Genomic DNA, 27134 nt, shown 5'->3' on the forward strand with positions numbered 1-27134 from the left:
GATCCCAACCCAAGATCAGTCTGAGATACATTTTCCCAATATATATAATTTCAGGTATTGTTCAGTCTGCACATTCCAGCAGTAAACTATGCACTTACAGTAATCTTGGGTAAACCTCACAGCTGGTGTGGGTGGGTGTGTTTCAGTGAGCTCAAAACCATCAGGTGGGCAGCCCTGCAAAGCCCTCTTAATCAGTGCGGTTTCCCGGCCCCGAAGAGGCATATCTCCTGTCTCGCGACCATTAGGCGTTACACGGTAGACCCATATAGAGCACCTTCCCCTAACCTGCTGCCCTCCAGATGAGTCAGTAGTCCGACCCATCTTTACTACACCAGATCGGCGGCGGGTGATACAGCGGGTTTTTTGCCCTGATTTGCACTGCTGTTTCTCCTTAGTCCCTTCTGTGTCCCGTCCCCGCGACAGCTGGGACTTATTCATTCGGAGCGACCTTGCACTGACTTCTCTCCCTTCGGCAATGCGAGCCTCCCGCTCACGTCCGCGATCCCGCAATTCTTGTCCAGCGCCGAGGGACACACGGAGGTGAAGCCAGCCCCGACCCCCATCGACTTCGGAAGGATTCCTTGCATTAAAAAAAAAAAAAGTACTACTATCTAGGGGCAAGACGGACCTGCAAAGCCCGTGTGTAAATGCGCCTCCGCATCGCCGCCCACCAACCCTTTCGGCGCCTGCACCCACGATCATGACCTGGGAAAATTGAAAAGCGTCCGAGCGGAGGCAGTGCGCACGCCGGCCGCCAGGGGGGACCGAGCGAAGGTGGGTGGTGGCGAGCTTTGCGTACGGCGACCGCCGCTCTGGCCACAGAGGGTGCATTGTTTCCGGTTCCGCTTCCTTTCGTGACCTGTGAGAATGGAGGAGCAGGCGGCTCGGTGTATAGAGCGGCTCCGGCGGCAGGTCAGAGACCGATTTTTCGGGTTCCACGTTGGCGGCGGCGCCTCGTGCGTGGGGCGAAGCCAGGGCCCGCGCGACGGGGGTGGGGGAGCGGGGGGAACCCCGTCCGTGGGGCCGCCCGCAAGAGCACCCCCGGAGCTCGCCGGCTCCTACCGTCCGGGCTGGAGGAAGGCCCCGCCCCTCCTACCAGCCTGGGCTGGAAGGCTGCTTGTCTGCGCGGCACTTTCTCTTTCGTGGCGGGGACGCCTCAGCCGCGCCATTTCCCGAGATGGTGCCGCAGGCTCCTTGTTAGGGTGCTTGGGAGAAGCAGCGATGAACGCTTCCCGAGACTCAATTTTTGAAAATAAAATTCGCAAGGATCGTGCTGGAGCAGACCAGGCGCCCATCTGGTTCGGCATTCTGTTCGCACAGCGGTCGACCACCTGCTTACAGGACTCCACAAGCAGGGCACGTGTGAAACGGCACTTTCCTACCCATGTTCTGCTGCTATTTCATAGAGTTGTATTGCTTCCGATACCAGAGATAACATAGAACAGTCAGGACTAGTGCCTGTAAAGAGTCGTCTTCTCCATGAATTTTCCCAGTGTCCTTTACAGCCATCACTACATCTCATAGTATTTCATATTTTAACTGTGTGCTATATGTAGAAGAGCTTTCACTCTTATTTTACAGCTTTGCCCCATATCATTAATTTTCACAGTAATCACCAAGTATGTACTTAATTTTCTGTAAAAAGCTCTAATATTAAATAGTCAAAGTTAACTAAACAGCTCCTGAGTTCAAGCTAAATTAGACAGGAATTTTTAAAAGTCATATTTATTTTTCTTTGCTATGAAACTGCCTTGAGTATTTTTGATGGAAACTCTTTGTTAAAATGCTTAAGCAAGCATTTTGAAGCACAGGCTGTTTGGTCACTGTAAATCACTGCAGAAAACCAGCCAGCTTGTTCTAAGGTTTCCTTGCTTCAGCATTGCTTGTTATGATGTATGAATTAGATACAATGTTTTCCCACAGTTTCCCTATTTCCAAAGTTGAGTTTGGTAGCAAGAGCAGCCATGCAATCATTTTCCACTGCCCCATTTGCCTGACAGTGGCTGAATTGCCAGCAGGCAGGGCGCTAATTGGCTATTTCTGTGCTCCCTGCCCTCCCTCGTGGCATATACGGCCCAATGCCCTGCCACTCTGTTTTGCTGCCACCTTGCCTGTCCTGCCACGCCATCACCTTGTCACTGTCCCGCCTCACCAAGATGTCTGTATCCGTCTTGGTGGATGGCCTAGCCACCCCATGCTAGGAGCTCCTCACAAGACCTGGCTCATCTTCTGAGACAGATCAGGCAGGACTCACAAGGCACGACTGACACCATATGGAGGTTGGGCCAACTCAAAGGATGGGCACATCTGTAGACAGCATGGCAAGGCAGGACAGGGCAATAGCAAGGTGATGATGGAGTGGCAGGGCAGTTGTGGTGCAAGGCAGGGCAGCAGGAGTGTGTTCTGGGACAGAAGATGATGAGAGCTTTCAGCAGCAGTGACTGTGGGGGCATCTGTGCATGGTGCTCCTGCCTGGTGGTCGTTCTGTGCTGGAGCTGTACATGGGTAGCCTTGCCCCATGCCTAACCTGCCCCCAACAGTCCAGGGGACTTCCTGGAAGAATCCTCCCCCAACAACCTGCTGGCAGTGTTTCTCAGGCAGATGCCCGGACAGGCATCCTTAGGAAAATGTGCTTGGCACTTCCTCCTTTCTGGGCACTGGTGTCCTCTCTGCTACCCTCCAGGCTGTTGGGGAGAGGTGGCCCAGGCAACATGTAAATCTGACACGTTGGGGGGAACATCAGGTACATGTGCCTCAAGGAATGGGGAGAGGAGTGGGTGAATGGGTGGATATGCTTGTGCATGATTCTGGAGTGTGACAGTAATGGAGGGGGTTGCTGCTGTTACACGCACGCACACACACACACGCATGCACACACTGAGAGTTCTGGGACTATTTCCCATCTAAACATGCATTATACCCTTCATTCTTTGTAGTTGTAAGAAGGCAATGATTGTTTGAGAAAGACATAAGCATTTCTTGTCATCACTCCCATGGTATTCATTATAGGCTCATCCAAAGGAGCTCAAGTGGATTTCCCCTTTTTCTGCTGTGCACATACCACATGTACCCCAAATTATTTCCCAAGGATCTTCCAGCCATTCAGATTTCGAGTGTGCAGTGGCTCCCTCAGAGTTGGAGTTCTGCCCAAGGAGTCTATTCTGCTAGAAACTAGCCACCAGTACATTCAGCAGATACTGGCTCAGATATAGATGTGTAGTATAGCTGACCCCAAATCTGGTAACCTTCCATGCCATTGTAATTGCCTCTCATTGAATCAAGTATGCAATGCTTGGAGCTGTAGCTTTAAAACAGAATTTCACAGCTCCAGCAACAGTGTAGCCTTACATGTTATTTATGTTAACATCATTTTAATCACAAAAATGTGTGTTTTGGCTTTGATATCTTGTACTATCCTAATTATTAATGTATTAAGAAGTTTGCTCAAAGCTTCAATCAAAGAGTTATGTTTAAATATAAGATAATATGTATATAAACAATAATAATAATAATTTATTACTTGCTTCAGCAGGTTTTGATCATTCCATAGAAGGGCGGGGTTAAATTTTAGATTCAGGACTAGTTTCTTGCATTTTTCCCCTGGCATATTCATTTGGAGTTTGTGTCTCTTTCTTTTTTTCTTCCTTTTTAAAAATACATTTTCTTCAGTCCTAGCAATCTTACTCACTGAGGTGGTATTTTTGGTTCACTGTTCCCTATCCAACTACAGAGACTCTTCTTGTCATAATGGGACATGAGTTAGGCTACTCCCTGAACCTGGTAGTCTGGCCTTTTATGAAGTCAACACTCGAATGCTTTTCACATGTTTTTTTTTTTTTTTCAAGCATGCCATATAAAGATATAGAAAGATCTGCAGGATAAAATTTTTGTTAACATGAATTAAGGGGAAGAGCTCTGTGGATAAAAAAAATGCTTTTGAATCACTTTGACTACTTTGTCCTTCTCTCTCTTAGTATGAAGTTACTTAATTTTAAGTTTAAATGCAGATTTCACCAGGAAAGGTTGAAGAACCTATACAACATTCTTAAGATCTGATGGCATATGTTCAGTGTTTGTAATTTTCCAAAATACAGTATTCCTAAGTGAAGTAGTCTTCTGAATTATCATGTTGCTTATGTGATTAGTAATTTGATTATACAGTTCATTAATGGTAACTAGCAGGACACTTGCATGGAGAAACCATGTGAAGCCCTATACTTGTTCGAAATGGCAAGACATGTTTATTTGTGCGTTTTGAATGTTTTCTGCTATGAGTTAGAGAGAGGCAAACTGAAAGTAGAGCCAGTCTTCAACCTATTAAGATTTTGGAAGTTATATATCAAAATACTTGTAGAAAAACTATTATTTTACCTTTCATTCCTTAAATGAGGTAAGTGTTAAGGGGAATAGATTGAGGAGGTACCAGAAGTTCTAAGCTAAAAAAGGAAGTAACATAGCAGCTTTATTTAGGGAGACAGACCAATAATTTTACTTTCTTCCATAGCTTAGTTTAAGAATCTAATCACTCTGGTACTAATTATAACTGCTGTTTTTTGTCTTCAGCAAGATGTAGTCATAGGAATGGACAAAATGTTGCTGCCTTTGATTTGTATATAAATTGGATCTGAAGAAAAGACAGATCTGTTCAGTAATAATAAAATCAGGCATGCAGTCTCTGACATCCAGGCTACTCTGTCCTTAGTGCTACTTTTTCTAGCATTCTCATGGAAGTAAAAGCTTGGTAAACTAGATGGTACATAGCATTTCTCCTGAGCACAGTAAGTGCTTTTTGTCCACAGATCACACCTGAACTGGCCAAACAATTTTTTTGCTGTGTAACATGGGAAATCTGTGACTGAGGAAATGCCATTTGCTAAGGTGGTGGCAATGGAAACAACTTTTTCTCAACCCCTTCTGTCCTTTTTAAAAAATCTTACGTTGCAATGACACCAATAGTAGAGGAAAATCACCTTGCCAGCTGTATAACACTGACATAGCTTTACTCCTTTTTTGTGGGGATGAGGATGCTTTGGAGCCTTTCCATTGCTGCAGCTCCCTTTTCTTTCCTGCCACTGGCAGTGCATCTCTACCAGTGGAACTTTCTGCCAGGATGCTGGGGGCTCTTCCAGCAATATGAGTGCTGTCATACCGCAAAGGAGCACCTGCCTGACATTCTTCTGCACGACAGGGCCAGCAAAAACTACACTTCATGTTCTCTTCTGAGAAGAGGTGTCAAAACCATTAAGGTCCTTTGGGTCAAGGTGTACTGAGAACATAAAGAGGGATTCTAAGAACTTATAGTGTTACATGATTAGTGATTGTAAAGTTGGTAATGATGGTAAAGTTTCTAATATCTGGCCTTTTTCTCTTGAATGTTTTCTTCTTGCACTTCATAGAGCAAAGTTGGGGAAACATTTTCCCCTTCTGAGGCCCTTATTATCATGACTGAGACATAATGTAGTTCATATTTTAGCAGCGGATATGGCCAGAACATGAATTGAGTGTTACTCCTCTCTTTGTTAGTAGGTAGGCATTCTCCTTCCTTAGCTTGTGGAGCACTCCCTTTTTCAGGTTTTTAGTAGGAGATACATCATGCCAAGACAAATTATAACAGTAACAGAGAGCAGGACAAGGGTGTAGCGGAGGACAAGCCGCACATCGAACAACTAGGTTAATAGATGATAATTGCAAACAGCAGTTTTAATCCACCATACATCTTGTAAGAGAGAGTCTTATAATGTTGCATGAATGAATAAGAAACAAGCCTAGTGGTGTCTCTTGTTTAGCCATAGGCCATAAACACTAAAATTGTACTTAGAATCAACGTTCTGATTTGGGATCCACAAGACGTTCTGTAGGGGACGGGATAGAAAACCTTTAATATATACATACATATATACATACATAAATGTGCTAATTCTATGGGAAGGAAGAGCAATTTATATACTACTGATTTTATTTGGCTTTCCAGGAAACGGAAATCAAATTTCTGACTGCAGAAATTGATCGTTTGAAAAATTTTGGCTGTTTGGGAGTCTCCCCAAGCTTGGAGGGATTGCGTGAAGAGAATGCAAAACTTAAATATCGCTTAAATGTTCTACAGAAGGTATGTTTCCTCTGGAATAGTTTGCTTTGTGACAAGTAAGTGTCAGTCTTCTTATGGGTTTGAAAATCCTGCAATTTTTCATTAGGAAAAGCAGACAAATTTTTAATACTGAGTAGCTGGAATGGTTGCCAGGAGCAAAGAAACCCTGTGGTGTGACCAAGAACTTAAAGCAAAAGATGCTGGGATCCAGAACTGCAGTAGCAATGCCTATGGTAGAAAAAGCTAGGAAAGAGTTAAGTGAAATATAAGATAAAGGTGGGAGAGAATCAGGAACCACTGAATAAAAGGAAACAAAGACTGGAGGAGAAGTAAAGAAGAAAACTGAGAGTCTGCAACTTGAAGGGAGAAAAAGAGAACATGAGCTGTGGAGCAGTCAGAATGGAGAAAAAAATACACAGAGTCAATTGCTAGCTGTGCTACAGAAGGTGAAAGTTGAGTCTAGCCGCTGCTAGGGTTTGTACCAATAAACTGTTTCCCTGAATTCAGCTACTACGGTAATGACCCTTTTTGAGAAAGGACTGGCCAGGGAGTAAGGAAGGGGCTTTCTTCTCTTTGATCTAGTCAGAAATGGATGAAAACATACACAGCCCAAGATTGCCAGAGCTTTCACGACTCACTAATCTGTCTTCATCGAAAGCATGTCCCATTTCTACAAAGCTTTTCTCTCCTTGTCAGTCATAAGGAAAGCCTATTAGGTCTCAGAAGTCTATCATTTTTATACAAGGGCTGGATATGGTGACATTTTGTTAAGGTTATCATCTTGGGCTGTATTCAGGGGACTGGGACACACTGATCTGATGGGTGTATGATTTAGCTTTTCTTTGTTTTTCTGTCAAGAGCCTTGAAGAAGAAAGAAATCGAGGGAAGCCATCAAAAGGCATGATTAATATCAACAACCGCCTTCAAGAAATTTTTGCAGCAGCCATTAAATCTGCATATCCAGATCTAGAAAACCCTCCACTGGCAGTGACACCAAGTCAGCAGCCCAGGTTTGGTGACTACCAGTGTAACAGTGCTATGAGCATATCGCAGGTAATTGATGGTGTGAGAACTCCCCATGCGTATCTGATGTTGTAACCCAGAAAGTACAAAACTATTGAGATGAAAAGCAATACTTAATTTAGAAGTCTAGCTGGAAAAAAAAAACCTGCCCACTATTTCCCCCCACCCAAAAAAAAAAAAAAACACCCACACACTTTGGGAGTGTTTTTCCTGTTCTCTTACAAATATTGCCATAATTCAACGAATAGTGTATACTGCAGATTACTCGAGAAGATTTCAGATCAAGGGAATCTAGGAATATAAATGGCACTCTGTAATGAAGCGCCATGGAATATTTTCAGATTGTGGAAACAAGTATGATGATTTGGACATGGTCCCTTCAGAATATGTCTAGTAGCCTATTTGTAATTCATGTATCACTTCTTTCTTTGTTAGCCACCTTGAATGATACAAAGACTAATAATAGTCTACAAAGCATAAAAAGGAAGAAAAGGCAGCAATAAAAATATTAAAGTGGAATCACTAAAATCAGTGAAGACAGGGCCAAAAATTTTTTATCTTGTAAAGGGCAAAGGTCTTAACTCTTGCTGAAGGTTAGAAGAAAGTGCATAAGGTAAAACTCTGTGGGTAAGGGATTTCAGTCTAAACACAGCAACAAAAATGCCTTTTTCTTGATCCAGCCAAGAGTGTCTCTGGGGGTTATACTAACTAGACTAACATGCAGGCAAGCTTGTGAATAAAGGCGAATAGGACTCTCATCTCCATATTTGGAAAAGGTATTGCAAATTGCTTGCTTGAAGCAAGACAATTTTTCCAGTAATGTACACAATTAATTTTAAATGCTTTCTGTTGCTTATTTTTCAGTGAAAAAGACAGTTTTCTGCTTGTAGCTGAAAATCAGTTTATGTTCCTAACCAGTCTAAGTCAGACGTTGTGTCACACCCCTAGGATAATGATGAAGTTGTTAGTTAAATTGGCCTGGCAGAGGTTGCTTTTTGAACAATACTGAGACGTGCTAGTCGGCAGCTTCTCTACACGCAGCTCTCTTGGAAAAGCAGCCACACAAATGGTTATTTTCTTTTCATGGAGCTCATTAGCATATGTCACTGGGTGTCAGCCAGCCTAACACAAGCTTGCCATGCCTCTTAAAATATATTTTGACCGCCACATTACCCCAATTAAGTTGCTGCTAGGAGTCTTGTCTGGTGCAGACTTCACCATGTCTGTATTGTTTTAGTGCCTTAATATCACAGGGCCTTCCAAACAACCACTCCAGAGGTAGGCATGGACACAAGCAGTTTTATGGATTGTTTCTACCCTTAAGCTCTTTTTAATTTCTTTCCTTGCCACCATTGACACACGAGATGTGTTGCTGCTTAAGTTATTTTCTGCAGTTTTGCAAGTGCTGGATGTTTACTTGGCTTGACTTGTAATGGATTTAATAAACAATATTTCTCACCCTTGCCCCTTTTCTAGGTCCTGCAACCCTGGGTAAATGTGTGTTAAAATTGTGCCTTTTTAAATGAGAAGGAATCTTCTCTCACTCTCACCTTTGACACCAAGAATGTGATTAAAATTCACTGTTGGTCCAACTTAACAAAGAGGGTTTTAAAAAAGTCTGAGAAAAAATGCTCTCTATTTAGTATTTGTGGAATTCAGTCACTTGGAATCTAACACTTCATCTTCCTGTAATTCATGCAAAAAGAGTAACTTGTAAGTTTTTACTTTAAAATGAAACTTATTTCAGCATGTCCAGCACGGTTTTGGGATGATAAACTTTCTGAAACAGAATTTTTAATACTTTTTGTTAGATGAAAGGGGAAGAGCAGTGGGGAGACAAGTAATGTCTCTGTAAAACTATTAGACTTCTGGTCCCTTCAGCTGGGAGTTCAGGCACAATAAGCTAATGAGTATGTACAAAGACAAAGAAAATTGTGATCACTCTTTTTCCACATTGGCAGGTCTCATGGAGATACTGTTGCCTGGCACGTACGCCCTAGGGGTTATTTTGTGGAAGCAGAAAATATATAAATCCACTTCTTTATTTGAAGCATTTTTATCATGTCCTTTACAGGTGCCTCAGTGCTATATAATGAAGAGACTATCTCTAGTCCTGCTATAGATAACTAAATGTTAAAAAGGAACAATTCAAAATTAGAAGCATAAATTTGCCCACCTTTGAGACCAGAAGGCCATCTGGCTGTTGTCCTCCACTACTGAGCCTCCTCATAAATAATAGTGATTTCCTTCTTTTGAATGTATAGAATGTATTTGTAATGAAATATGAGCCTTGGGAAAGAAACATGTTCTGTTATAAGTGGAATTAACCAATTTTCAGTATCCTGAGTGTTGGGAATGGGAACAAATGGATAGCACTTAAGCCTCCGAGGCTCCAATTAGCCTTCACTTAATTATTCCCTCTGCTAGACATATGTTTCATGACAGATTTTTGTGGAATCTGTATGCTGTTTTTCCCACAGATGGCTGTGTGAGTCTGCCATGTTCTGACCAAGGTATAGTGTTTTTGTTTGTTTTTGTTTTTCCCTCAATCAGAAATGTCACTGAATCCTTTGGTTGTATTTTCAGATACTGCTGAAGACCAAGGAGCAAAAAGTAAGCCCGAAAGAAATTGCTGACAAGATTGCCAGAAGCATTCCTGACAATGAATGCACTGAAAAGGTGGAAATTGCTGGACCTGGTACAGTTACTTTTTTTACTGGAGCATCTAAATCTGATTTAATGAATATTGTGGCAGAAGATCCCATGAGGTTCTGGTTCATGAGGAGTAAAACATAGGAATTTCAAGTCAGGAAGCTGTACCCTGAAGAAGTCAGCCACGAGTTAGTCCATCAGGAATCCTGACGAGTGCCACCATGACATGCTAGCCTGCATTTCTAGTGTGTGACAGATGAGAATCATATTTAGTAGTTCAGTGGTCAAGTTCTATGAATATAGTCAAAAAATTCTGGATCTTCCACAAGGGTAATAGAGAGTTAAAATGATAATTGCTTTATATAGAAGGAATTTTGTTTGAAAAAATATGTATCTGTTTACAAAACAAAGATACTTTATAGATAAACTTATTTGTATTAGGAATGAGCAACAGAAAGAGAAGATGCTAATACACATTATATGCACATTATAAAAAGGGGTTTAGGCAGTGATCTGCCACCCCTAAAAAGTGATTCTCTAAGAACGCTAATGGTTGACTATTTATAGAATGATGGACCCTGCTTGAATTGTTTACTTTTAGACTTTGTTGCTTAAAACCAGTGACATAGTCTTGTCGCCCTTAAGTTATGTGCCAAATTGACAGTGGTTTTTCATTGTGAACTGCAGATATTATGCAAACATCATGCTATTCTGTTACAGGTCTTTCTGCAATTATATTCTATGAAAAATATTTGTTCTGTACAACGGCGGTCAACATTTTAGTATATTTTTGGTCCAAGCAACATTTTCTACTTTTCATTCCTCTCTGAAGGTTTCATCAATGTACACTTGAAAAAAGATTTTGTATCCAAACAACTGAGCAGCATGCTGGTGAATGGAGTTCAGCCCCCTGCTATTGGTGAAAGGAAAAAGGTATTCTAGTAAATGCTAATTAGTGACTCTTAGATAGTACTGAGAACTGTTCATGGTAGTATTCATATTTTATCAAATGCAAATAGAGATGCTCAATTGTTTAATGTTAATCTGCAAACACTGAAGAGCTGGGATTCAAAGTACCATATTGCATATACTATGCACACACGGATGCTTTTCTGCTTTCTCTTCTACCAGTTGTTAGAAATTCTGCTAAAGCCAAGAGGGGCTGCTTCTGGAAGGGAAACTCAGTCATTCCCATTTGCTTGTAAGCAGTGTATTTCTGTATACTGTGTTATCTATAGTAATTTATTTTCTATTTACTGACATTTAAATTTTATATCCATAAGGGAATGTCTCACTTTACATAGTCCATGTTATTTTCTACTCTGAAGAGATTTCCTTGTAAGAATTCAGTGTTAAGCCATATGGTGATAGCAAACTACATTGGAAAATTCAGAATTTCACAGAATTACACCATTCAGTAGCCTCTATAGTGCTGCTTCATCAACTGGTTGGTTGTGATTGTGTCTCTTTTTGTCATATGTTCCCTGCTTGACATTATTTTGCTAGAAGTTGAGTGTACGTAGTCATATATGAAGAAGAATTACAGGTATTCTGTCTGTCTGGATGATTTTACCACAGTTTAATTTTCTCAGTGCTAATTAGGTAAGAAATACTTCCCAGCTTTCAACTAAAGTAACAAGTTATTTAGGAGCAAGGTGTCCTGTGAACATACCTTGCACAGGCTCTGTCTATATAAACTTGCAGAGTTCTGTTTCTTGCAGAAGTCCTCTTCTTTGTTGGACAAGTCTGAAACATTGTGGGAAAGACAGTGAGATCGTCTTTCTGAATCTTTTTGTTGGACTTCATGAGAGTTGAATTCAAAATATTCATGAACAGGAGTCAGTGCACACACAACTTGGTATAGAACTTGTACAAATGAAAAGCTAAAATGGGATTTTATAAATCTCCTGTTCAGTGTGGCTGTCTCCAAAGGTGTTGAGTAAACATGCATTTCTTGACAGCATAACCAATATATTCCTGATGCTTCCCAGTCAGCATTTACACTGTCCATTTGTACACTGTGCACATAAAGTCCTCTAGCAGCACTTGGATATTGGTTTGGATTCAACAGCGTTGCTTTGGTAGATTTGGAGGGTGTGCTGAGGGCTACAGACAGGAGGAGAGGACGAAGTCCCATTTCACAAGTCTTCTCCATTCTACTTAAGTTGGGTCCAACTCATTGATGTAATGAGCACATAATGTGGACAGTTTTGTTTTTTCACTGCGAATATGTGCATATTTTCTACTATGTCCAGTTAATGTACACTGTAGCCAGTACATAGTCTGTTGTTCATTCAAAATATAAAAGCATGGCTAAGTGCATAAGGAGAGCCATATTGAAGCTAATTGGTTGCCATATTGGATCAGACCAAAGCAACCAACTAACTTCCTGAGGGAAGTAACCAAGCTGAATATGAGTTCCCACTTTTGTTCTCCAGCAACTCCCCAGTATATAGATGCATATGGATACCGCCCAATTTAAAATGAGTTTATTTTTTGTTTCTTGTATCTCAAGGTGGTGATTGATTTCTCCTCTCCTAATATTGCGAAAGAGATGCATGTTGGTCATCTGAGATCAACTATAATAGGGGAAAGTATGTGCCGTCTCTTTGAGTTTGTGGAGTATGATGTTCTAAGGTAAGCTTATGCATAGTTGTTGTTGTTGTTGTAGTAGTTGTGAGTTGCGAAGTCGCTTCCAAAGTGCTCAAGATGTGCCTAGGCTCTGCTGTTGTCTGTCACAAAAATGCTGTTCTTTTATGTGAGCCTCTGCAAATGTATTTCCATACTGTTCATTTATCACTACATTTTCTCCTGATGCTCCTTCAGAAAAATCAATTCATAACCTCATTTACAAAACTCATGCTGATCAAGTTTCCATAAGTCTTGTTTGCATATTTTCTTAGGGGCTTTGGATAAGTAATTTCAAAGCCTCTAAAAATACGCCTCAGAACAAGTCATGCACCTTATCTACCCGTTTTTTCTCAAAGCAAGAATTTCCTGTTTCCTTTTCTTTTTTTTTCTTTTTTTTGCTCTTTTACTACCCAGATTAAACCATTTAGGAGACTGGGGTACCCAGTTTGGAATGCTTATTGCTCACCTCCAAGATAAATTTCCAGATTACTTGACTGTTTCTCCACCCATTGGAGATCTCCAAGCTTTTTACAAGGTATTTTCAGTTTAAATATATGGCCACTCTACTGTTGTTGCTACTGTTCTGCTAGATGCTGTACACAACACTGAAACAAAGGTCCTAACCTAAGGATATTCTGTAAGTCCAGAAGGAAGCATTTGGTATAGATAGCAAAAAATAGTTTTAAGAAATAGTGAATACTTCACGGCATTCTTACATGAGAACTAGTTTTGTGGAGGAATTGTTGCACACTCCAGTTTGCTCCCAGGTTTTTTACACATTTTTTCACTTTTACGCAGGAACCTTGTAATGTTTGAAGGGAACCGATGCAGAAACATAGAATGAAGAATGTATCTACTACAGAGACAGGAGTGAGCTTGTTTTAAAAAGCATATTGCAGATGTTTTAATTATTCAAAGCTGCAATACACTTCATCCTCCCTTGACATAATAAGGAAGGAAATTAGGAGGGTAGCTACTGGAGAAGGGTCTTTTTGGCAGTGGCACCCTGACTGTGGAACACGCTCCCCAGGGAGTATGTTTTATTTAAAACATTTCTATGCCACTCCCATCGCAATAAAAAACCTTTATTCTTTTTGGCGTCATGCGAAGACCTTTTTATTTCCCCAATATTTTAACAGTCAGTTGGTTTTATCTTTGATTTTATCATTATTTATCGGCTGTTTGTTGTATGTGGTCTTTTTTGTTTCTTCTTTTTTGTAAGCTGACCAGAGACTTTTAGTATTGGATGGCATATGAAAACTTTAAATATTTATTTATTTATTTAAAATATTTCTATGCCGCCCCCATCGCAACAAAGCCTCAGGGCGGCTCACAACAAAAACAAAAACATACAAAATCATACAAAAATTATACACTAAAAATATTAAAACCCAGTGCATCTCAGCTTAAAATTTTTTAAAAATCCTACATAATAAATTAACACTTAAAATAAGTTTTAAATAAAAAGTTTTAAATAAAAAATAAATACATAAAGACAATCATTTTGTTTAAAGACAGCAGTAATAAGATTGGTGGTCCTATAGGAGAAAATGGGCACACAAACAGATTCTGCATGGGCATTGCTCATGGCTGACATGCAGGCTTCAGGAGGGCTTTGTGTACATGCATGAGTCCTGTACTCATGCCCTTACTTTCCCCCCTCCCTCTCCCTATGTTTGAGTTCTTCTTTGCCATTACACTGGAACCAGGAAGGCCTATAGTTGGTGCAGCTTATGGCAGAGGAACACCCACGCTCCGTAAGAAGTTTGGAGTTCAGTGAATGCCAAACCCAGGATAAAGCAAATGATGTTTCTCTCCCACAAAAGGAATGCATTGCTTAAGTAAAACTCAAAAACATTGCAACAAGTTGGACACAAGCAAAGCCAGAGACTTGCTGCTTGTCCAGCAAGCAGTGCCAAGTGGAATGGAGGGGAAGTTTTTTTCATTGTGTGGTGACTTCACAGTGGATCTAGAGTGGGGGTGGCTCGGATGTGTGTCATCTGTTGTTTGGGGATCACCTTTCCTTAAAACCACTTGTAATATCAAGGCCCTTTAAAAATTGCAGCTGGGCCCAATCCCTTGGCAGTACGAAATGGTGATGGATGAAAGCCCTAGAATTTCACCTCATCTTGTGCCACTGCCTTATCTCTTTTCCATGCCAAAAATCCATCTGATGAATTTTGAGCATTGAGGTCTTCTATCACTGTCTGTTGTTAGTAGACTGCTACGTTTTGTTGTTGGCTAGTCTATTTAGCAACAAACAGTTCTCTTACTGGATGTAATCAGAAACTCTCTGAATATTATTTATTTCAAGCATTTTTATACCGTTCCTTTAGTCGAACAACTCTCAGGACGGTTGACATCACATTAAAACAGTTTAAAATACCAACACAAAGTTGAACAATAACAATCGGAAAGTAATAATCAATAAAAGGATATACAGCTCGCGAATGCTACAACCAAATATAAAACCAACCATATGAACCAATAGCAATATTTTAAAAAAACGTTTAAATCACAAATCAAATTAAATAGTCCAACCACAGTATCATAATACAATAAATAAAATAAGCTAAAATAGAATATGCACTTTCAGCAGGTAAAATATTGAGAGAAGAAGAAGGCTTGAGCCTGGCACCAAAACGTTTAGAGTGACAGCACTTCTCTGTGGAGCTGGTTCTTTAACTGGGGTGCCAGCGCTGAAAAGGCCCTTCACCGAGTAACAATCTTCTTGATCTTTCACAGAAGGCTCCTGTAGGAGGACCTCTGATGAATATTGCACAATGTTTTGTATAGTCAATATATTTAGAGGCTTAGGTTGCCATAGATGTTGGACTGCAATGTGCTAGACTGTTCAGGGGCCTTTGAATGTTAAGGACAAGCAATATGAAACTGAAGGAATACTGTCCCCTTTTGCCTGTTCTAGCCACTAGAGAAGCATTCTGTAGTACATATTTTGCATCCTGTAGTGAATATTATTTTGTAGTGCCTCTGCATTCTTTTAAACTTAGGAATCAAAAAGAAGATTTGACACAGAAGAAGAGTTTAAGAAGCGTGCATATCAATGTGTGGTCCTCTTACAGAGCAAGAATCCAGACTTCATTAAAGCTTGGAAACTGATATGTGATGTATCCCGGAAAGGTGATTCTTGGAAATACAATATCTGTCTCTTTTGAAAGAATCCCCTGCTTTGCAACTAGCTAGTTTTGAGCTACTTTCCTTCAGCATGGGTAGGATTTGAGAAGGTAGTTTAAAGAAACTTACATCTTGTAGGTGAGAATGACAAAGAGTTTTCCATCTGCGGTGCATTTTGAGTAAACCTGAAAGGAATGCATTTTCAGGAAATTGAACCATTTGGAGCAGAGAATTTTGCAGGCTGGATCCAGAATTGCCTTTCTGCAAATGAAAGAGACCAAGATATAATGGAGGACTTTTGCCCCTAGAACCTACCCTCACACTCTTCTAGGGTGTCTCCTAGTTCTCTGAAATATTTTTTCAGGGGACTGAAGGGAAAACTGATAAAATGCACTTTTTCCTCCAGTAGGAGCATGCTGCGAGGTGAGTTCCACCCATGGAGTATCTGTGTATTATTTGTATATTTGAAGTTGTGTGTGTGTTGAAGTAGCAAGCAGCAGCTCATTCCCCGTGTTGCAAGGCGCATAGTATTTTGTGAGCAGTATTTTTAGTGTGTCTATGACTTTCAGTTTTTAATAGTCCATGTTTCTCCATGTAATAGTACATGTTCCATGTTTAGCTTGGGGGTGGGAATGTGCATGTATGAATTAATACTGATTCTATCATACTTTCTGAATGTTAAATGATGAACAACAGAAACGCTTCCCTTTTTTGTTAATTGTAGAATCACAGAAGCAGAAAAACAGTAATCCCCATGCTGCTGAGAATAAGAATAAAGCAAAATAAATAAAGCACAAGAAAAACAGAAGTTATTGAATGCTCAACAGTATTAATTGAGTTACGCTACTACTTTGAAACTTTAGATTCAGCAATTAGATTAAAATGGGATAGGAACAGATTTTATGCTGTCTGTAACTGCCACCTATGAATATGAATCCATATTCTTAAGATGGATTTTGTCAGCTGCTTGGTACTTAGGAGGGTGAGTGTACTTAGCTTTCAGCTCAGCTAATTGTTGTTTTGTGTGAATACCATGTAGTTCTTAGCTAGATCTGGTTGAAACAGTCATTTTTTCGCTTTCTTTATACTAGAATGTTTTTCAATTCCACTTTTTTCCATCCCATTTATGAAGAATGCTCTCAGAATTAAACCTATCCCAATTTGAATGCTGTGTAAGTGATTATTAACCTGCCTTAAGCAGGTGTATGAATTAGTCCTAGTCCACATTCCTGAAACAACTTCCTGGCTTAAGCCCGAGTCTCGTACAACAGGACTTGCTTCTGAGTAGAATTGCAGTCTTCAATAACATTTTAGTGAACAAAAAAAACTGGGAAAGCTGGATCTAAAGGCAGAATCCAGCCTTAATAGACCTTCTTTTTCATATTTTACTGTAATGTTAACAGCCATGTTTGAAAACATCTCAAATCTTCAGTCCCGTGATTTGGTTTGGCTTCATTTTATTCTTGATCAGAATTCCAAAAGATCTATGACTGCTTGGACATCTCCATAATTGAGAGAGGAGAGTCGTACTATCAAGATATGATGCAGGATGTGGTGAAGGAGTTTGAAGACGGAGGTAATATAGTAATTAACATACTTGGAAGTAAAACAGCTGAAACATTCTAATGTTCTTTATTAAATACATTCCTATTAGAATCTTTCATCTGTGCATCACTTTTCAGTGTAAAATGTGCTTGTTTTTGAAACCTGACATTTATTTGTTTTCCTGTGGCTACTGATATTTCATTTTCTTACTTTAGGGTTTGTACAAATGGATGAAGGCCGAAAGATTGTGTTTGTTCCGGGCTGTTCTGTTCCTTTGACGATTATGAAATCTGATGGGGGTTTTACATATGACACCTCTGACTTAGCAGCTCTGAAGCAAAGGCTGTCAGAAGAAAAAGCTGATTATATAATTTATGTGGTAGACAGTGGGCAGGTGAGTTTCTTTGATTTAGTTTTGAATTTTTTGGGGTTTCAGAGTGTATTGTTTTGTTTTTTGCTTTTGGGTATCAGTGTGACTCTAAAACCTCACTTACGTACATGTGTGGTTCCTGGTCTAGCAGCTTATCTTTTTATTCCAAGCCACAAATCTCAGTAATAATAATTTATGTCCACAGTGTATTTTAAATCTACAGATTGCACCACCTAATTGAATATTGTAGAGAGCAGTCAATAAAGTCTTTTTGTGACAGTAATGCCTGTCCAATTCAGGGAACTCGTTAATTGGACAATATACATTACTAAATCAAGTGATTTAAGCCATAGAAGCATTCTTCTCCCTTTAGAATACACTGTTATAATTGTGTTGCTGCTATTGTTTTACTGGGAGCATATAGTGGAGTCATAATTTACAACTGTTGCATTATTTTCTCTTTGTTTTCTAGTCTGTGCACTTACAGACCGTATTTGCAGCAGCTCAGATGATTGGTTGGTATGATCCCAAAGTGACCAGAGTAATTCATGCTCCTTTTGGAGTAGTGTTGGGAGAAGACAAGTAAGTTTAATTAGTATACGCTAGTTTGAATGCTATTGCTAATCAGACTAGAGAACCTGATGTTTATCCTCTGTTGAAGATTGTTGTCAAGCAATCATAATGTACACATGCAAACTTTATGCTTGACATGAGTTAAAGTTATCTGCCCTTTTATAGTTAAAAAAATCCTATATTCCTGTGTGTTAGGAATTTTTAGATTCCCTGTTTAAGCTGAAGCTTTTCATACTGCACTTTCTAATACTCAGATGAGGAAACCTCTGGGCCACATACAGTTGTCCTAATTCCATGTGGGGAGGTACACACATGTACACATATACATTGGCTCAGTTCATACAACACACCAGGCTCGCCATGGATTGTGCAACTCACAGTAAGTTGTGGCATGTGCCAGGCACCATTTCAAGTATGCAACACACAGTTGCACAGTGAGGCTCTGGTGTGCTCCAGAAGCGGGACAACGGGAATTACATGATGGTTAATTAACCCTAACACAACCCTACAACAAAGCAATACTGTATGCAAAGTTTTGTGTCATTTATGCTATGTAGTCCTTAGAACTCTGTCCAGTGTTGGCTCTCTCTCTGTTGGTCATAGTTCACCATCAGTTGCAGCATCAATTGACATTTTCTGTGGGTGACCCACCCTTCATAAGGAAAAGATTCTTAACTCTAGTTTTACCATGGTTTTTTTTGTGGGGTGGGGTTGAGGACCATAAGGAAGCCTCGATATTTGCAGGCTGTTTTCTGGAATTTGCATTAATAATGAAAAATGTGTTCAATCAGCTGGCACCTGCCTTTTGTGCAGGTTGTGCAGGTTGTGGATAGAACAGCTCATACTTGTATTAGTAAAATCACAAGTTAACTGGTCACAGGTTAACTTCTTTTCCCTTGACTGCTGTTCTTCCTCAAGTTTCCTTTGTCACTGACTCTTTTCACAGTTTTCTTGTTGTTGAGATCTTCTTGTGCTTTTGTCCTTTTCTTTTTGTACATTGTCCCTAAATTATCCTGAGCATAATTCTGCTGAATTGTAAGATACAAGTGAGTGTGACCATGTAGGACAGAGGCTGGCTCTCTGCACTGGGACAAAATGTCTTCTGACTGGTCACCCAAGATATTTGTTGATATATAAGAAACACGGAGGGCATCTGGGTGGCATGCACACAGTGGTGAAAAGACAACTGATTAAATCTGGAATATAACTTTTTATTTGCTACAAGGAAAAAGTTTAAAACTCGTTCTGGGGAAACTGTGCGGTTGATGGACCTTCTGGAAGAAGGACTGAAGCGATCAATGGAAAAACTGAAGGAAAAGGAGAGAGATAAGGTAATGGGGCTGCCTTTTTCTTGACCCTGTGAAAGCACCTATGTTTTTATTCTTCTGCTGTTTGGTCCTGCTGCACCATACAGGACAAAATGCATATGCACCCAGGCATGACATAGGCAAATACCATTTCATATATCTTAGATTTACCTCAAAGGAATTTATGCTTTTCACCAAGCATTTTTTGAGGACACAGCATTTAATTTTACCTTTAGTTGTCTTCACACAACAGGCTTTATGCTTATTTTCTAGTGCATTCCACCAGAACAAAAAATTTAGCAAGTGTAGTTGCTTGGTTACCAGGCAGATGTTGGGAGGAGTGCCCAAGATACTTCCATGGCCATGTTTTATTTCTATTTGTGGCCATAGTTGCTTAAAACAAAAACACTTGGTGGGCAGTATGTTTGCTTCTGATGAACAGAAACAGGGTACTGAAAATCTCCCAGTGCTCCAATATGGTTCTTGGGACTTTGGTAGCTGCAGCCAGAATGCAGGGCTAAGTGTTTCATGTCATGAATGCAAAGTCAAAATGGCTTGAGATCATGGCTGATCTTAACGGACAACTCCAAGCACTCTTGGATGAAACTGACTATCTGGACCCATTTCAGTCCGGCTTCAGACCCAGGTATGGTACTGAATCTGCCTTGGTCGCCCTGTATGATGACCTGTGCAGGGAGAGAGATGGGGAGTGCATCCCTGTTGGTCCTCCTGGACCTCTCAGCAGCTTTTGATACCATCGACCATGGTATCCTTCTAGATAGGCTAGTGGAACTGGGAGTAGGAGGCACTGCTTGGCAGTGGTTCTGCTCCTACCTCGATGGCTGATTCCGGAAGGTGGTGCTGGGGAACTTGGCTCTGCACCATGGCAGCTATGCCATGGAGTACCGCAGGGGTCCATTTTGTCCCCCTTGCTATTCAATATCTACATGAAACCGCTGGGAGAGGTCATCAGGAGATTTGGGCTGCGGAATCATCAGTATGCTGATGGCACCCAGCTCTACCTCTCTTTTTATTATTTATTTATTTAGTAAGCTTCTATGCCGCCCCATTCGCCAAAGCCTCGGAGCGGCTCTTTTTCAACCGATCCAGGTGAGGCAGTAGCTGTACTGAACCAGTGCCTGGCTGAGGTAATGGGCTGGATGAGGGCCAATAAACTGAAACTCAATCCAGACAAGACAGAGGTCCTGTTGGTGGGTGGTTCGAGCTCCTGGGTAGGTAACTTGGACCTTTCCCTGAATGGGGTTGCACTCCCTCTAAAGGACAGGGTCCGCGGCTTGGGAGTGCTCCTCGACCCAAAGCTGTCCCTGGAAGCTCAGGTGACTGCGGTGGTGAGGAGCGCTTTCCTTCAGCTTCGGTTAATCCATCAGCTGCTTCCCTACCTGGAGGACGATTGCCTAGTCACAGTGACACATGCACTGGTTACTTCCTGGTTGGATTTCTGTAACGCGCTCTGTGTGGGTCTGCCCTTGAAGACAGTCCGGATACTTCAGATGGTGCAAAATAGAGCAGCCAGGGGTGCTGGCTGGGGACTGGGCATTATTCTCATATAACCCCAGTCCTCTACCAACTTCACTGGCTTCCCATCAAAGACCAGGCTCAATTCAAGGTGCTGGTTATTACCTATAAAGCCCTCAACAGCTTGGGACCTGGATACCTAAAGGAATGCCTTGTTCCGTATTTGCCCTCCTGCCCCCTGAGATCAGCAGCAAAGGCCCTCTTCTGGGAACCCTCTGTGAAAGACATTAGGAGGCAAAGTACCTGGAGGAAGGCTTTCTCTGCGGTGGCGCCCTGCCTATGGAATGCGCTTCCCAGAGAGTTCCGCCTGGCGCCGTCATTATTTGTTTTTCAGCACCAGGTTAAGACCTTTTTATTGCAACAATATTTTAATAACTTTTAATATTGGCTATATATGTTTTAATCTGCAGCCAGGGTGGATCTGGAATTTATTTGTATTTTGTTTTATATTATTATTCTTATTTATTTATGTAAGCCGTCCTGAGGCTTTTGCGAAAGGACAGCATATAAATATTCTAAATAAATAAATAAATAAACTCCAGGCACTCTTGAAAGAAACTGAGTATCTGGACCCATTTCAGTCCAGTTTTAGGCCTGGTTATTGAACTGAAACTGTCTTGGTCACCCAGCGGGATGACCTTTGCTGGGAGAAGGACAGGGGGAGTTCATCCCTGTTGGTTCTTCTGCACCTTTCAGCAGCATTCAATACCATTGACCATGGTATCCTTCTGGATAGGCTATGCAGGTTAGGAGCTGGGGGCGCTGCTTTGTGGTGGTTCCGCTCCTACCTAGCTGACCAGTTTCAGATGGTGTCACTGGGGGAATGTAGCTCTGCACCATTGCAATTACTTTATGGAGTATTGCAGGACTTAATTTTTTTCCCCCTGCTCTTTAACATTTAACATGGGAGAGGTCATTGCGGGGTTTGGGCTGAAGTGTCATCAGCACACTGGTGACACTCCACGCTGCCTCTCTTTTTCAACTAACCCAGGTGAGGTGATGGCAGTCCTAAACCAGCTCCTGACCAGGGTGATGGGCTGGATGAGGGCCAACAAATTGAAACTTAATCCAGACAAGACTGAGGCGCTGTTGATAGGTGGCTCCTGTGTCCAGATGGGGATAGTTGTCCAGTCTTGGATGGGGTTGCACTCCCTCTACAGGATAGGATCCAGAGCTTGGGGTTCCTTCTGGACTCTGAGCTGTCCCTGGAGCACCAGGTAGGCTTGGTGGCCAGGAGGGTCTTTTATCAGCTCCAGCTAATACATCAATTTCAACCGTATCTGGACAGCCAGGACCTAGCAAGAGTAATCCATGCTCCGGTAACCTTTCAGTTGGACTACTGTAATGTGCTCCTGAAAATAATCTGGAAACTTCCGTTGGTGCAAAAGAGAACGGCTAGGCTACTGATGGGGACTAGTATTACCAAACATTTAACACCAGTCGTCTATAAATTGCATTGGTTGCCCGTTGAAGTCTGAGCCTGTGTCAAGGTGCTTGTCTTAACATCTAAAGACAGCCTATGGCTAGTGGGGTGGCATAGAAAATGAATGAATGAATGAATGAATGAATGAATGCATGAATGCATGAAGTCCTAAACAGTTTAGGACCTGAATATCTGAAAGAACATCTCCATCCTCATAAGCCTGCCCAGACCCTAAGAGGATCATTGGAGGCCCTGCTCCAGGAGCCGTCTTTAAAGGAAGTTAGGAGGATGGCTGCCTGCATAGGGCCTTCTCAGTTGTGGTACCCCATTTATGGAACCAGCTTCCCAGCGATGTCTAACTGGCATTTTAACTAGTAAATTTGGTATTTTAATATGATCTTTTAAGATTTATCCAATCTCTTAGGTTAGTATATGCTTCTACCTGGTGCTTCTGCTGTGATGAGGCTGTTGTATTGTTTTATTGTCTGTTGGTATTGATGTTTTAATTGTTTTATTTATGTCATTGTTGTGCTTTGTTATGGTTTCATTATGTAAACCATTCAGAGACCCATAAGGCTATTGTGACAGTATACAAAAATGTTAAATAAACAAACAAAGGTTCAGCATGCTCTTGATCTGGTGCAGCAGTATTCCAGCAGATGGCAGCGGAGTACAGAATGGAAGGGTTGACAGATAACGCCTGTTAATTGTCCATTGGGTTTGCAGTAAAATTACCTGAAAATGCTAAGAATTGTTTTATACCATACCAAGAGCAGTCACCACTTCTTGAGTACATATAAAGCTTTTGCCTTCATCATTCACTTGTCTTAAGGGATTCATTTAACAAACACTTGATACAAAGTTCACTTGTGCTGTGTGGTTGATAGCTGCATTTCTTGTTTTCTAGAACATGTTAAAATGTCCCAAAAATTATGGTCCTGATAATCTGACAGTTAAATGTAGCACACATTAGAGCTTCCCTAAATTACTAGCTGAGGTTATTTGTTTTGTTTTTTGCAGAAAATCAGTATTATAAATAATTGCAACAAAGATGATGAGTCCTGTGGCTCATTAAAGGCTGACTTCTTTACTACAACTTCTGTGTACTTTTCACACCCCACGGCTTTGGAATTAAGGCAAGGCTGCCAAGAATCTCCCTTTCATGCCAACCTCTGGACTGGGGTGGCCAACTTCTAGCCCTCCAGATGTTTTGACCTACAGCTTACATAGTATCTCACTACTGGTCAGTGGTAGGTTTATGTACATTCTGGCTAGGGTTAATGGCGCAGTTGTGGAACAAACTATTTGGAGGGTCACAAGTTGCCAACACCTGACCTAGGTGGTAGGTGAGTTGTAAAAGTGGAAGCCTTTGGATGTGCTAAAATGATACAAGACTCAGTGAACAAGAGAGGAGGCGGTTCTGGAAAGAAGAAATATTGAGGGCCATCAATAAAGCAGTATAAAAACTTAAGAAAAGCACTGTAGTAACAAATGGGTTGTGACTCCTAAAGGCAAGAACACAACAAAAGGCACAGTATTTATTCAAAATAGTTTTGAATCACCTGTTGGCTCAATGAACACTTGAGGTAGTATATCCATATAAAACTTTGGTCTGCTGGAAGGCAGTGGCAAATAATCTAACTATAATCATCATCATCACATAGATGAAACAACAAGCAACCCTTCAGATTTTTTTTGTAGGCAAAATTAACTGAGAAGTCTGTGGCAATGATAGCTGCCCCTTTGATTCACCTCAGTTGCTGCTCATGTTCTCAGACATTTCTTAAAGGTTCTTGCCCCTCTTTTCCCCAGTTTGTCCTTCATTCAACAGCTTTGTCACAGTGCGATGTGTCTTATTTCTCTTGCAGGTTCTTACACCTGAAGAACTGAAGGCAGCCCAGACTGCAGTAGCCTTTGGCTGTATTAAGTATGCTGATCTCTCCCACAACAGAATAAACGATTACATCTTCTCCTTTGATAAGATGCTGGATGACCGGGGAAATACCGCTGCTTATTTACTTTATGCCTTTACTCGAATCAGGTACAAGAAGAGTATTTTTTTCTTAGCCTTTGCTTATAGTGGTTCTACTTTAATAGGACTTCATGAAGTTAAAAGATATTTCTGGGACAATTTTTACCATAGGCTAATTTATATCTTTTGGTTAATAGTAATGATTCCCAGAGGCTGTGTCAAGAGCTGATTATTTTGATAATTAGCACTACATTGGAAAATGGAATGTCATTTGGTGTACCAGCTCTGATTTCAATTTAACACTCTCATGTTATTGAGATGAGTATAGATTCTAGTGGCTCTTTGAATAGTTTAGAAAACATTTTAGAGTTCCTGAACTACTTCATACAGTATGTATTCTTTCACAATTGTAGGGTTAATTGGCCTGTGATATTTCATCCTCTTCCAGGAGTTTTTTTAAAAGTTAGCTTACTAAACTTTAATTTAGATTCCATTTTAAACCTGTTGAAAAGAATTGCATTTTGCATGCGTTGTAAAGTCTATTTTTATGTAGTTATACCAGTTCAAGAGCACTGAACTAGATACTTTCCTGTTTTTGAATTTAAAACAATGTGCATTCCTGTGTGTATGAAAAAACCCATTACAAAGCATTGCAGGGATCCATTTTCTTCCCAAGTTGGCTTTCCTTTGACACAAGAATTAACACTCAGAATACAACTTGCAACACTGATTTTTTTACTTCCTAAAGTATTTCAGGGGGTAAGGGGAACCCTCTTAGGTTAGTGAGGTTAATTGGAGCCTTTCTATTTTTTAATATGAACCCAGTATTTTATCTCTGCATTTTAAAAGTTTGTTAGTTTGCTTTCTCCTCTTCTTGCTTCATTAGGATTTCCTGATAGTCCATTGAAACTAATGAGAAAGTTAAGCTTGCAGATTTAGGTCCATTAGTTATTGTGCTAAACTGTTTTGGATATTTAGGGCCAATAAAATATATATTTTATGTCAAACTGGTTTCACAATATCTCCAGTCATTAAATTCCATCCAGCATTTGTCTCCAGCAGTCAGAAGGGCTCCTTCATTCTCCATGCTCCAGTAAAATACTGTCTCGAAGAATGAAGGTCACAATGTTAGACAATTTTCCCTTCTCAGTACAGCCATCCCTCACCAAAAAATGATTCTGGGGAGTTGGGGAGAAGACACAGGTATTGGGGAGGGAGTAGGAATTGGTGCAAATCACCTCCCCACATCTGTAAGCGGGAGCATTCTGAACAGCATTCCTAGCAGAAGAAAAAAAAATCATCAAGATCCAGCCTATTAACTTTCGGACTTTGGAAAGGTCCACTGGAGAGTAGTAGATTTGTCCTGTTAAAAATGATTTCTGAGACTGAGCCGTCTTTTTTACAGCTTCTTTTTCCTGCATCCTTCCCTTTTAAATGTGAATCAGTTTTTTGATAGGGAAGCTAGCCTGGTTCTTTAACAAGTCTGTCATTATGGCCTGTTTCTGACAGATCTATAGCAAGACTGGCCAATATTGATGAAGAGACACTGCAGAAGGCAGCTAGAAATACAGACATAATCTTGAGCCATGAAAAGGAATGGAAACTAGGCAAATGCATTTTGAGGTTCCCTGAGATTGTTCAAAAAATCCTGGATGACCTTTTATTGCACACCCTTTGTGACTATCTTTATGAACTGGCTACCACATTCACTGAATTCTACGACAACTGCTATTGTGTGGAAAAAGACAGACAAACTGGTAAGTTGGATTACCTCTTTATTTTACAAAGAAGAGACGGGACATGGGTGGAGTGATATAGGGGCCAGAGAAAATTAAAACAGAGTAAGGGATGTAGGGGTCTCCAATGCCTTCTCCCCAAGAGCTTTGTCATTGTTCTACACAATTATTTATAAGCTCCTGCTATGATGGGAAATGTTCTTCTAGTTCTACATATGATTGAATGTTGAGTAAGAGAACACTTCTGCCCACCAAGATCTTTCTCTGTGATTGCAAAACAAACCTTTAAAATTTTTAAAAGCACTGTTCTCTCCTTTTCCCCATTGGCCGCATTGTTAGGCCAGTCATTTTCTTACTTGCCTGCCCAACTTCAATATACCTTAGCCTCATTCAAGGCAACGGGCTAATACTACTTTCTTTACAGAACATCAAGCGCACTAACCTTAAATGTACTTTAAGATACATAAAGATCTAAGAGGATAGATTTAAGCTACAGAGTACTGCATGCGACAGACAGTGGCATCCATGATTGCAGCCAGTTGTGATCATTGTCTAAGTAGGGAAGGCAATTTTACAAGATGTACCCAGTGCTACTGTACAGAAGTACGAAGAGAAGGTAGTAAGTTTGCCTTTACAACAATTCACCTGATATTCTCTCGTGTTGTTTCTCTTGCTAGGTAAAATAGTGAATGTGAACATGTGGCGAATGCTCTTGTGTGAGGCAGCTGCTGCTGTTATGGCCAAAGGTTTTGACATCTTGGGAATCAAGCCTGTCCAAAAAATGTAACTCTGTAGAGTTGTAATTTCTCTCCTCTTTTTACAGACTTGCAGAAATTGAAACTATCATGACCCGTTATTTAAAATTAAACTAGTGAATGCTACAGTGTTGTTTCTTTACTGTAAAGGCAGTTGAGATAAGCCTTAACCATGGCATACAAATGTAATCTGGTAACTATGTTTATATGTTTCTATAACACAGTATCATGTGAATTTGTTTAAATGTAGAACATTTATAAATTCTGACCAAATTATGGGAACACTAGCAGAATCTGTTTGTAGGAAAGAGCAAGATTGTTTTCAGTAGCACCACAACAATCGAAGTGGTTAACTGCTGTGAAATGCAGAAATAGAGTTGCATAGAGGCTT

At 40.7% G+C, this 27134-nt stretch overlaps 1 protein-coding gene across 1 annotated transcript; it reads left to right on the forward strand.

Moving 5' to 3' along the window:
* Nucleotides 1-830: 830 nt before the first annotated feature.
* RARS1 (arginyl-tRNA synthetase 1) lies at nucleotides 831-26869 on the forward strand. Its single transcript, XM_044453615.1, has 15 exons — nucleotides 831-912; nucleotides 5972-6106; nucleotides 6944-7138; nucleotides 9695-9806; nucleotides 10593-10693; nucleotides 12276-12397; nucleotides 12806-12926; nucleotides 15403-15532; nucleotides 16998-17102; nucleotides 17287-17465; nucleotides 17914-18023; nucleotides 19240-19345; nucleotides 24149-24321; nucleotides 25762-26009; nucleotides 26666-26869. Exons 1-15 carry the CDS (start codon nucleotides 868-870, stop codon nucleotides 26773-26775), a joined length of 1992 nt encoding a protein of 663 aa, XP_044309550.1. The 5' UTR covers nucleotides 831-867; the 3' UTR covers nucleotides 26776-26869.
* Nucleotides 26870-27134: the final 265 nt, after the last annotated feature.

The sequence above is a fragment of the Varanus komodoensis genome, unplaced genomic scaffold (genome assembly GCF_004798865.1).
Source record: "Varanus komodoensis strain SLA01 unplaced genomic scaffold, ASM479886v1 scaffold7_1, whole genome shotgun sequence".
Classification (NCBI taxonomy): Eukaryota; Metazoa; Chordata; class Lepidosauria; order Squamata; family Varanidae; genus Varanus; species Varanus komodoensis.